Source organism: Vanacampus margaritifer, chromosome 14 (assembly GCF_051991255.1).
Source record: "Vanacampus margaritifer isolate UIUO_Vmar chromosome 14, RoL_Vmar_1.0, whole genome shotgun sequence".
Taxonomy (NCBI): Eukaryota; Metazoa; Chordata; class Actinopteri; order Syngnathiformes; family Syngnathidae; genus Vanacampus; species Vanacampus margaritifer.
In genome coordinates this window covers 10,311,398-10,324,528 of record NC_135445.1, presented here as the reverse complement: position 1 = coordinate 10,324,528, position 13,131 = coordinate 10,311,398, and the positions used below count along the sequence as shown (strand labels likewise).

Here is a 13,131-nt window from a genome sequence, read left to right as displayed (position 1 = left end):
AAATTTGAAGACTAGGTGAGTTACAAATTCGAAACTGCAGTCCCAAATTTGTTTTATTAATTATTTTCTTAAAATTATTCTTATGGGCACTATCAACTATCTTAACGTGAAAGTTACATTTATTAATAAGCCTTTGACATTTCTTTGAACGTGGACAGTTGAATTTACGCTGTAATGCATCGAATTTTCCACTAGATGACGCTAATATACTTAAGTACCCTCCGTCCACTTGGCTACAGACGTGCTTACAAAGTACTCAGGTCCTTCCAGAACCAGTTGGACAACAATATAGGCATCAACTTTTTCGAGGGGAAAGAGGCAACATTTATTTTTGGTTGTTTTGAAGAAAAACAGGTAATAAACCGTAATAATTTAATTGTGATTGCTCAATCATCAACTATACACTTAATTTTAATTGTAATACGTATTTTGTTGTCAAAATTACAATATCTGGAAAGCATTTTAAACGTATTTAAGTACTACTTTGCTGTATAGTTAAAAAAGAAAAAGAAAAAAAGGAAAAACTGAATCTGATATTAATATGGCTTTTGTCTGCTATTTTGATTTTCAGAGGCTTGTGTTGCTAGCTTCAGCCCCAAAAATAAAATAAAAAATGAATTGAAGAGCAGGGCATACCTGCAGAGCAGTTATCTGGATGATGTAATTTATGTTGACTCATAGTCATCTACTAAATTTATTTATTTGGTAAATGGTGAATGGACTACTTTTTAATGTATTGAGTTATGTTTTTACTTATTAAAATCTTTGAAATTACCATGATAAAACCCCTGGGAACGACCCAAACATTATTAGTAGTTGTAGTTCTTCTGGTAGTAATAAATAACAGGACTGGTAAAATACTAACTTGGAACAACAAAGCAGGACATCGAATCTGGTCAGTACACTGCAGTTTATTTCTATACGTGAACAATGTCACAGCAGTCCTGCAGGGTGAAGTCATGGTTGCATCCACAGTAACAGTAACAGTAATTTGCCCTTGTCGCACAGGCGCAGGAACAAGGGGGAAATAAAACAACACAATCTTTCTGCTACACCACAGTATCAAACATCCAACCCAAATCCATAAACATACATCACTGCAATACATTTTTTAAGTTAAATACGAATAAACTCCATACATTGCACAAGCAGGGTTGTCCAAACTGAGGGTCCCTGGTTGGGAAACCCTGCATTCAAACAGTAAGATGCACAACACATATATACAGAATAACAGCAGAGATATGTCCCGTCTTTAATGATAAACTATTTGTAAATCACAAGTGAGGGTGTTCATTTTTTGCAGGTGTGAGATGCACAAGGGAAAGGGAAAAGGAGGGTGGGCTTTATTGATTGATGACATCACTGGTTTGAAGGGCTCCAAAAATACGACACAAAAACAATTGAGAGTAAACAAACAGGAGAATCGTGTACATGGAACGCATCCTCTCACTCACCCCCGTGACCACTGACAACAAAAAAGCAGAAAAAGAAAAAGGGGCAGATCATCAATTTTTTTTAAATGATAAAAATCAAAACATGTTAATTAATTAAGGAGGAGTTATACGGTGGGGATTCCCAGCACAGAAACATGCTACCATATTGCACTTTTTATTTATATCCCGCCTTGATAAGGTAACAGTTTCATTCGTTCACCCGGGGATCAAATTAAAGTGAGTGGGGAGGGAGGGAGGGAGGAGGCACTTCCTTTGCATAGCTTCTGTGCAAGAAATGTGGAGTGAGTGAGTGAGTGATGAAATGATGAAAGAAAAAGCGATGTGAAGTGTCTATAGGAGATCAAACAGCGCCCCTTTGACGGCCTGCTGTGCAGAACGAGAAGAGAAGGCGTCAGATGACCAAATATGGTCAGAGGATATCATAGTAATGGTCATCCATTCACACACTAGAGTTCAAGCCAACATCACGTGTGACTTCGGACAACCTCGTGAGACTTCATCTACAGGAAGAGAGCAAGTGTTGAGGTTTTTTTTTTCCTGGCTTTCCTTTTTTTTTTTTTTCTCCCTGTGTGTTTTGTTACCTGTGATGGCACAGACAAAAAAAGGTTGATTGTGCTTATGGTGAATTAGGGAAAGGGTATGCCCACAAGACTTACATACACAAATTAACTTTGTACCAAGCAGGTGCTAACGTAATTAGCATGTAGCTGCATATGGTTAAAATAGCTAGCATGAAAGTGACTAAAAACGCTAACTGTGCTGAAAACGTGCGTTTTGTGTGTGTGTCCATTTCACAACCAAAATGTAGACTCTTATAAATGTTAGCATAGCAACATAGCAAAAAAAATGTTTATGATGCTGCTATACCTGGAATTTCCCTTCATCCGTTGGGTGAGTAGTTTTGCTTTATGTTAGTGTCATGACGCAGTGGTTAACTTCTCCTTATGTGCACGTGACAACTTGCTTGCTAACAAACTGCCACCTGCATCATACACACAATGTAATATATTCACAGTTCATTTTAATGAAGTCTGTTTGTGGGTCATGCAGCAGGTATGTGTGTATTTGAAATTTCACTCTAGCTATCTATCAGGTGAGTAGCTTTGCTTTAGTGGCTAACTTGTCTTTATGTGTGTATGAAAATTAAACTTGTAATGTAATTTTTTTACTTGAGTCATACATAGCCTACTGTATAATATATTCACAGTTTATTTTAATGGGGCCTGTGCGTTATAGTGGACCATGCATCAGGTATGAGTAGGTGTTGTGCAGCTGAATGGTTGACAGGTGGCGCTATTTGAGGGTTGGAGGTAGGAGCCACCGCCGCAGAAGACAGGAAGGTGGCGCCATCGGCCCGAAGAGGAGAGACAGAAGAAGGGGGAGGAAGGAGGAGGAGCTCGGAGGTCTAGTGGGTCGGTGAAGGTGGGGGTCTTCGACTGTTGGGGGACATACAAAGAGGGCGGAGGGGGGATCCACAAATTGGGGTTAACGTTTTCTTATTTGGAGTGGTTAGAGCGCTACCTTGTGCTGAAAACATGCGTCATCAAACACAACATCTCGGGGAGGAGCTGTGGGTTTCCATTAAAGCACATAACGCAACAACCATCAGCCATTGGTAACCTCCACTCCCATTATTAGCTGCTAATGGCTGCAGCTAGCTAGCCTAGCTTAGCTTAGCAAGTTGAAGGAAAACTCTGGTCAAAATGAAACATATAAGTCATATTACGTAGTAACGCTATGATTCCAATAGCCTACTGTACAAAATAGTACATACATGCATGCTATTAATCAAACTAACTAGTAGCTAGCATAGCATACCTTAGATGAACATTTTTTTTAAATGAAAGGAACTCATTTACATATTTTTGTACATAATGTATACTTAATGTTTCTAGTAATTTAGCTAATTAGTATCGCTATGTTTATCTTTGCTTATCTTAAAGAGCTTTAAAAAACATTCTATAGATTATTTTTTCCCCCCTAAAAACTAGCATGCAAATGCTGGTAGTTAAGATAGTTACATTTACTACATTACTTAGCTTACATTATTTTAAAAGGCCTTTTATAAGGTTATAAAGTTTTCTTGTGAAAACTCACAACATACAGATTTAAAAATAAGTCAAATGTTTTTAATTTGTTTGCTAGCCCTGGCTATTAAAAAAAAAAAAAATCTAATTTAATTCATCAATCTTTGCACTGTTTGTAATAATGAGCAAAAAAGCTTAACCCGCAGCTACTAACCAAAGTAGCTCATACTGGCTAACCACTGAATAAATCTGCATTATGTAAGGGAGGTTGTTGTTATTCTTTGGTCAACATTTCCAAAATGGTTGCTTAAGTGGACTGATGGAGAGTCATGGTACATCTCACACACATGACGACACAAAATGGAGGCTAACAGTTGACTTGAGCTGTTTCAGGGGGGGGAAAATTCACGCAACACACACTTTTTCAATTGTGTGCGTGTGTGCTCCCATGCAGCACTCTGAAAAGAGAACAAAAAATGAGTGAAGAAAGTGAGTGGAAGAGGAGGAGGAGGAGGAAGAAGAAGAAGAAGGAAGGTAGCCGTGGTCGACGCTGAAGATGAAAATGGCAGACAGCACACCAACATACCAGAAAGGTTAGTCCTCATTGGTCAGTGATAGTGATTCTGTGGAAAAAAGCGTGGTCGGGTGGCGGTAAGGAAGCGGTGGTGAAAGAAGAAGGAAAGAAAGAAAGAGAAAGAAGGTGGATGAAGAAGAGAGAAACAGGAAGTTACACGGCGGGATGTCAGCGAGAATGTTAAGAAGCTAGCTAGCATGCAAAATGGGACAGGCACAGTTAGTGGAAAACCAGAAAGGCTTTTACGTTATCCCTCATCCATCATTCCAATCATGCTTCGAACACACGGCTTTTAACATGAGGACGTTGATGAGGCGCTTGTGAACGGGACGGCAGTCTAAGCGGACAAGGAAGTTGTCTCAGAGTTGCTGGCAATCTATTTGCTCTATTTCTGTCATACCAACAACTACTCCTCATTTTTTCTTTATTTACCTCCTGTACGCCCTCATCCGGGTGTCTTCACATCCCCCTTAGCAACACAGAGGATCCACACTAGTTTCTTTTAAACATTCTCAACACCAATACTTTAGATATTCTCATGAGAATTTAGTAGGAAATCGTACAAAATGTTTTCTTTTCTCTTATTCCTGTTACAGGGGCACAACAACATCCACCCCTAATTTTACAATAGTAACTGTCTAGTGGGTGTGGTTGATATAAGGCACTTTTTAAAGTTGGTCTAAAGTACACCAGTGACTGAATTCTGCCTAGCAACAATTTACGGCAGGAAAATGGAGCCAAACAATCCTGTGTTCCTGTTCCTGCCTAAGGCCAAAAACATCAACAGCCCCTAGTTTTAGGATTCAAACATTTCAATTGGTCAATGGGACACAGTTGATTGACAGGGCTCTACAAATTCTGCCTAGCAACAAGTAGCCATGAATGAAAAGGAGCTGAGCAATTATTTTCTCTTGTTCCTATCTCGCGCCCTTATCCTGTTCCAGCGGCACAACAGTATAATTTTAACCTTGCCATTCAAACTGTATAATAATGATTTGCTGTTCTTGCTAGGTATAGTAGATAAACTCTAGTATATTACTGTTGGGAATATATATTTTATATTACATCTTTTTGTACAAAATCCAACTGAATTCTCAAGAGAGTTATAGAAAGGCTTCGGTTTTAACTCACCTGGGCACACTCGGGGGTGCGCGGTTTGGTCGAGAGGGCACCGTGGGTGGCGGCCCGCTATAAGGGTCTGGAGAAGCCCCAGGGCGGGACGGTACTGGGGGCCCCCCGGCAGGAGGAGGCCCACGAGAACCAGGGCGAGCTGGGGGGCCTGGGGGTGCCCTGCGATTTGGAGTCGGACTGGTGGCTGGAGACCTGGAGGAAGGAGAGGACGATGACGAAGACCGTCCCAGGAATGGATGTCATTGGTTAGAATGAATCAAAGCCGACTATGTAAACCACTACACTAACAAGTCAGACTTCTGAATCGAACAACAAAGTACTTTCTAGACCTGGATTTCACACTCACCTTCCTCCGGAGCCACTCCGCTGGACTTGCAGCCACGAGTCGTCCACAGGCGGCGGCATGGCGGTGGTGACGGTGGTCGTGCTGATGTCGCCGATGATGTGGAGCGCTTCACTAAGGGCGTGATACATCCTCAGCATTTCGTCGCGGTGCTGCGCCTGCTCCTGAGACTCCTCCATCAGCGTGTTCTGGTCGCCGCACGAGTACAACTGGGCCAGCAGCTCAGCGTTTATGAACTCTTTACACTGGATAGCACAACAGAAGGCTACGGTTTGCTTCATAAATGTTCTCCCAATTCCCTCGGAAAGGAGAACTCACATTATTAATCATAAGGTGCATGATGGTCTTGGGCATCAGGTCGCGGACTGTTTTGTTGACGATGGCCATGTAGGAGTCGACCAGGTTGCGGATGGTCTCCACTTGACGCTCCAGCTGGGGGTCCATGCTGTTCATGAAACTGTCAGAGCCGTTTTCGTCGCCTGTGTCGCTCTGTACAGAAACAGTGTGGGGGGGAGACCCTTCAGTTTAAATTGTAGTGGTAAATGGACGGCTTAGTAGAGCAAATCTGGGTTCAGTGTCTTGCTCAAGGACACTTCGACATGTTCACCAGAAGTGAGGATCGAATACACAATGTCACTGATGGGAGACGACCACTCTACCACAGAGCCATGCCGCCCCTTTAGCTCATTTGTGCCCAAAAACTATAAATACGTTCTATTTTAAATATTACCAGTGTCCCAAAAACATATTTATACGTTTTTTAAGTTTTGTTTTATTTTATGCTAGAGCATACAGAAGGCTTTGATGCAGCCTCTGAACTCAGAGAATGGTTGAAGCAATGGTAGTTATTACAAAATCGGCCAGCAGGTAGCAGCAGAGTATACGAGATCAACCAGGGCCATGTTGCAAAAAGCTGTTTTAAGCAGATTTGTGAATAATGATGAAACTTAACTATATTGTAATGCAAATTGCTGCAAATAATTATACTTTTTTTTTCCTAACGAAAGATCATCATTTTGGTAGGTTCCATGTTTTTATAGCAATAGAACACAATATTCTGTGAGCCTTGCAAAATCAGTCAAAATCCAGTAAAACAGCCGGGAGCAAAGCGGGTTGCTTCAGTGAAAATGGCTGGGAGTGAATTAGTTAATTTTAGCAAAATTGAGTTAAATACAGAACATTTGAGGATGAACATTATCTTCCACAGGCAATACCCAAGTAAATAGTGAAAAATCAAGATGTCAAAACAGAAGCACGTACCTTTCCTTCCTTTTCCTACAAGGTCAAACAGCGATGAAGAAAACAGACATTGAAAGAAGACAAAAAAAAAGTCACATGAAAGACAGAACGAGAACACTATTGACAAAAGCGACTCCAAATAAACAAATGATACAAACGTCACATGTGCTTAAAATGCTAAATGGTGTGAAGGTGTGTTACCGTGACGCGTTCAGGGTACACGCCGGCTCGCAGGAAGGATGCCTTCCATGCGTCAACGTCTTCCTGACTCTCACAGGCCAACTCCAGCTGCCGGTAGTCCTTGTACACATTTCTGCGTTTTACACATGGTAAGCGTTCACATCCATCAACGTTCAACGTGTAAATATGCATTGTATACACACTTGATTAGCGCACAATCTCATGAGGTCTAAGAGTTGAAACCACATGGCCATAGTACATGGATGGATTTCATGTTGGCTACACCTCTGACTTTAAATGTCTACACAGGCAAATAAAAAACAATCTGAAACTTAATGTAGACATTCAATGCTACTATTTGATGTAATAATGCTTTTGGTCATCTTTTCAGCAAAAGTGTTGGTTTCACTTTTACAATACTTTTAGATGGGAGAGCATCACTGTATTGCATATTGTATTATTAGTAAAAACATTTTTTTATGTCTTTAAAAAAGTAAAAAAAATAAAAAAATATTTTATTTTAAATAAAAAATAATTAAATGTATTTATTTTATTTTAATTTATTTTTTTCAAGAAAAAAAAGCTGTATTTTAATAGTCAGAAGTTGCTCAAGACTTTCTCCAGAGCAATATAAAGTTGTGTCATCAGCAAATCGAACTTAAAAAAAAGAAGAAGATTTTGCAGATATCATTAAAAATACACAGTATGAATAATTTAAGACCAAGTACAGAGTCCTGGGGGTTCGCTGTTATCATCAATTGGTTTGATTTTACATTGTTAAACTACACATACTCATCTAGATTATATATATATTTACAAACCTCACATCTCTCCAGTATGTCCATTAATTTATTATCAGCTATAGCAACAAAAGTTTTTTTTAAGTCTATGAAAATCCCAACAGTATATTCTTTTTTTATTTTTATTTTTTTATCTTATCTAGTAGGAATTTCTTCATAAATCATCAAATTCAGCTTTACAGAAAGCAGTGCGGTTAAAATGTCTACAAGTCTTTTTGAGGAAAAATCGAATACAATAACTAAGATATCACTCTGAAAATATCAGTTTAAAAAAACACATTATTATATACAGTAAATGTAACTGAACCTTTGTTCTGTGTTGAAGAGGGCGAAAATGTGCTTGCTGGACATAAAACCTTTCTCGACATCCCGCAGCCTCAAGTTGTCCACCTGCAGCATGTACTTCTTCTCCTTCTCCTGCAGGGGAAGACAGAAAGAGACACATGCTTAGACACAATAGGAAAAATGCTAATGTCACATTAACTCATTCACTGCCATTGACGGCTATAGACATAAAAAAAATCATTTGAACTATTTCTATTAGTTTAAAAAAAAATCCACTTTTGCTTACAACAGTATGAAAACCTAGATTTTTTGGGGTGTAAATTTAGAACAGATATAACATTTTTGATTAATCATTAGTTAACTAGTGAAGTCATGTGATTAATTACAATTAAAAAATATTAATCGCCTGACGGGCCTAATTAAAAAAATATATATTAAAAATAAGGGGCGTTTAATCGTAAATAATCGCATGATAATTTTATATTTGTTATTAATGTACAATAAAAAAATATAGGTTTTCATAAAAAATGAAATGAAATGAAAAAATTGATTAGCTAATAGAAATAGTTCACATTAATTTTTGACGTCTATAGTCGTCAATGGCAGTGAACGAGTTAATTTGGTAATATTTTTATTCATGTAAACTACTTTATATAAGTTTGCTCTTTATATGAAATGACATCTTTTGCATTCAATATACGATTGATTGTCAAAATACAATATGATACAGTGAAAGAAAATGGACAACCATTGGGGAGGGGATCTAGAGAAAAAGCTTATATATTAAATTTAACAGCACGTAAAAAAAATCAGGGGGGGGAAAAAAACGGAGACGGATGGGAAAGTTGTGCACTCAGGTCTGTGGTTTTGATTACGGCGGAGGGGAGTAAAAGGAAGGCGAGCGACAAATGAGAAACACATACTGTACACGCAAAGCGGGAGAGATGAAGAACGTCTCCTTAAGCATACGACATTCGTGCGTCCAATCGGGGAACATGAACGTTTTCTTTTCTTCTGTTACATACACATGCATACATATGCACTCACGGAGTCTAAACGGTTAATATCATAAAACGAACAGAGAGCAAGTCTGAAAATAAGTCTGGGTTGAGCAAGTTTCTATAAACACACACAGACACACACGTTGGTAGTCTGTAACTAAGCTTAAAGCCATCTGGCCAGCTAACCACAGCCTGCCCTGCCCAAACGAGTGTGCGTCTTCAAGGAAACGTGCGCGTGCCCTTCATGAAAGCTTTTAAGACCCGTGCAGCCGCTGCAAGTCCGAAATGTGTGTAAAACACACACAACAGCATCAGTGCACCCACCAGGTGTCTGTATAAAAAAAGTTATTTTGAAGAAAAAAAAAAACAGTCGCCCCAGGCCGCAGAATGCTGACTTAAATCATTTGTAGACTTCAGAATTTCTCGCTTTGTCTTGTTCCTCTGGTTTCTCCCTCTCTCTGGGAATGATTCATACATTTTCCTCTCTTGTGGCCATTAAACACAGACTGCAGCGGTGCAACGGGAGGTGAACGGAGTCCCTTTGCATGCAAGTAGGAATAAGTCAAACTGGAACAAAGAAAGCTCATAGGAAGCTGTGGACTAAATCTTATATGCAGAAATGTTGTTGAACCAAATTTGCGAGAAAGCTTAAGCTTGTTGCTAGGTAGAAGTTGTTGGGCGAAACGGTGGGTTGTGCCCATGAAATAGTTTTTACTGACATTTTGGGTTAACTCCTTTTTACAATAGCGTGACAATTAATTTCATATTAATATAATGTACAGTTTTATTTATTCCATATGTAAAAATAAATAAACCTGCATCTGAGACATAACTGGCCAAGACACTATTTTGACTTGACTCGACTTTTGGATTGAGGTTGAGCCATGTTGCGGCAAAAGATACACTAATGTTTGCGACTATTTGTGTAACCTCTCAGAAACAAATTGTGTGGGAATTCCTTGAATTGAGTGTTTTGCCATATGCTCCTGCAGCCAGGATACGCAGGGATTAGCATATAGAAGGCTTCAGCGCATCAAGCAGAATTCTGTGAAGGCTGAAGGCCTATTTTTTTATTCCAACCACTTTTTTCGACATGCTTCTCCTTGCACATAATTCACCCGATTCACATCATTCCAATTTCAACATTTTACAAAAAAATCTCTTTTTTGGGGGGTATTATTTTTCTCATTTGCAAAATTCACAATTTTTCACAAAATTTCTACCTTTTCAAACAAGAATTCCCCATTCATTTCCAAATGAACATTCAGCATAACAGATTGCCATCTTTCCCAAAACATTCCGCTCATTCAGTTCATCTTGGAAAGGATTTTCAACATGCACCAAAAATGTAAAAAATTCACCACTAAAAATACCCCCCCTCCCCCCTAATCACTATTCAACAAAACAGATTCACATCATTTTTACTCCAAATTTCCAAGCCCCACAAAAAAATTCTCATTCATTCCCAATGACACATTATAAATGCATCAATTTCATTAACTCATTCATTCACTGCCATTGACGGCTATAGACGTCCAAATTTCATTTGAACTATTTATTAGTTTCACATTTTTTCCACTTTTATTAACAAGAGTATGAAAACCTAAAACATTTTTTTTACAGATATAAAATTAGTGATTAAATAACTGAATAAAAAGACTGAATAAAAACTAATAAAAAGAAGAAGAAAAGATTATAAAAAATTAGGGGTGTCAGACGATTTAAATTATCAAATGTAATTAATAGCATGACTTTAATATTTAACTCAGGATTAATCACAACTTTTATATCTGTTCTAAATGTACAATAAAAAATGTTTAGGTTTTCATACTCTTGTTAACAATAGTGGGAAAAAAAAGAGAAACTGATAGAAATAGTTAAAATGAATTTTTGACGTCTATAGCCGTCAACGGCAGTGAATGAGTTAATCATTCCACACGCGTCCATATTTTTACATTCAGCATTTCAGCCTTCAACCGCAATTTCTTTTGAAATTGCAAACGTCTAGTTATATTTCCTGAAATATACTGTATATGACTTCTTGTGTGCGTGCAGTAAGAATGCAGATTTGAGAGCACGCCAGAAGCAAATTGAGAGGTTTCAGCAGCAGCAGTATTTGTTTAACAAAGGAACAAATCCTTTTCCTCTGACTCATTTGACATGGGCGAAATCCCACCTTCAAGCAATTAAGACCAACGAAAGATTCGTATTTGAGGGCTTTGAGGTCACAGCGTAAAAAAAAAAAAACAACCCTGCTTTTTCTAGACACGCTTCCTTTTAAGACGGCCATCTGGTGGCGAACACGCCTCAAACTGATGTGGCAACCGCGGTTTCTAGCCATTGCCACATTTTGTATAACCTTTGCAGCTGGGCGGTTTGAGACCATTTGCGGTCGTCAGCTCCCATCTTTGGTCGGAGACACCTGAGCTACGGAGGAGGGAGGAGGACGAGTAGGAGGGCGAAAGACGATACTGATGGGACTCAGGGGTGGACACGTCTGGCAATCATCTCAGCCACCTTGAAGGCTTCCTGTCTCCGGGTTAGCAAATGCTCCATCAAGTTCCACGAGGCTTTGCGGAGTAATTTACACTTGTCAGGGCCTTCCTTGGGAACATTTTGGTCCCCGCATATCTTCAGGTTGTTTTTGCGGTATTTTTATTTTTTACCCCTCAAAAACGGGGGAAAAAAAAGACATTAAACTTATTTCTCACTCTGTATAGTACATGTATAGTACATACATGATTTTTAAGGTAAAACTAATCAGTTCCTGCTTTTTTTGTTTTTGTTTTGTTAGACAACAACAATACAGTAAAATACGCCAAAAAAAACCCACAAGCGAGTAGGAGTGTTTTGATGCGAGCTTTTGTCAGTCCTTCCCCGTGAAAGGCGGCATCAGTGATGCTGGTTTGAGTCACACTCAGGCGGTCCGTCACACACCAAGCAGTAAAAAAAAAAAAAAAAAAAAAACGCCGCCTGCGGTGTTTGGAACTCTTGCGCGAGTGCAAAGTACTTTCCATGCTTTTGTTTGGTTGGTGAGTAACAGCGTGCTCATTATGAAACGGCAGAGGAACTTCACCACTCTGAATAAACGTTTAAAAAAAAACTATCGAAAGGTTGGCAACGCACAGCCCAAAACACGTTTTACAATTCCGCATCGTTTGATGGGAGCGAGCCTAAAAGAAGCTCGATTATGGCATGTTAGAATGATAGAAGTGCTGGTGACTTGAGCGCATCAAAGGAGTGATGGAGAAGCCGCACGGCATCTGGGAGCAATAACACTGCTTCGAACCCGTCATTAGCACAAAGACTGGGGCCCTGGGTGGCAGCCAGCGGCAATTTTCACAAGCGTCCTCTTCACCCCCCCCACACCCGCCGTTTCTCCGCCATTGCAATATTGAGTCCTGTCCGTACAAATGAAACACAGCTTCACAAGTCTTCTGCGTGTTGAGGCCGTGTGAGACGAGTTGACGCTTTTGACAAGCAGATATGTCGGCAAACTCAAAGAAAGGCCTTGTTGTTTTTCTGCAAAAAGAATCTAACGTGACTCAATTGAAAAGCCGCAATCACCAAGGAAGCACCAAAACATTATGTGTTGTCATCTAGGCTTTTTTTTTTTTTTTTTAAAGGAAAGCCGCACGTCAAGATTTTTTTTAATCGGTGAGACCGAGTGATATACGAGCGGGATGAACTTCGTGGGGCCTTATGGGGGGTGGGGGGCAACGTGTTAAAAATACACAGTCTATCTTAGTGACAAAGGGTGGCAGGCGTTCTAACACATCGTTTATAATCGAGTCGCATCTGATAACGATGCGGACGAGAGGGAGCCTGTTAGTCTCAATTAGAATCCTTATCGAGCTTGTTCACCATGAAAATAATTATGTTATTTTAGTGGGAAGCAGCAGAAACTAAAATGCCCAACGAAGAAGACATTGTAGTTGCATCAGAAACTGCAGTGCCTGTTTTGCTTTTGGTCTTAAATGTATTAATAATCAATAAAGAGCATAAAATTTGATTGTCTGCCCCTACTCTTGTGGACATTCACCTTATTTGAAAATGTAAACCTATGGTAATTGAAACACGAAATTGGAACCCTAACA

At 39.3% G+C, this 13,131-nt stretch overlaps 1 protein-coding gene across 9 annotated transcripts in view; it reads right to left on the bottom strand.

Moving 5' to 3' along the window:
• Positions 1–891: 891 nt before the first annotated feature.
• Positions 892–13,131, bottom strand: part of dnm1a (dynamin 1a) — a 46,280-nt gene continuing 34,040 nt past the window's right edge. For 4 of the 9 annotated variants that reach the window (XM_077542834.1, XM_077542833.1, XM_077542836.1 and 1 more), the window contains 7 exons: positions 8,056–8,165; positions 6,970–7,081; positions 6,790–6,804; positions 5,848–6,018; positions 5,533–5,774; positions 5,187–5,378; positions 892–2,890 (listed from right to left, as the gene is read on the bottom strand). In XM_077542834.1, the coding sequence (XP_077398960.1) occupies positions 2,860–2,890; positions 5,187–5,378; positions 5,533–5,774; positions 5,848–6,018; positions 6,790–6,804; positions 6,970–7,081; positions 8,056–8,165 (873 nt within the window). In that variant the 3' untranslated portion in view covers positions 892–2,859. Of the gene's footprint in view, positions 2,891–4,067; positions 4,105–5,186; positions 5,379–5,532; positions 5,775–5,847; positions 6,019–6,789; positions 6,805–6,969; positions 7,082–8,055; positions 8,166–13,131 lie in introns of all 9 variants that reach the window. The other 5 variants (XM_077542835.1, XM_077542839.1, XM_077542838.1 and 2 more) reach the window with 2 other exon arrangements.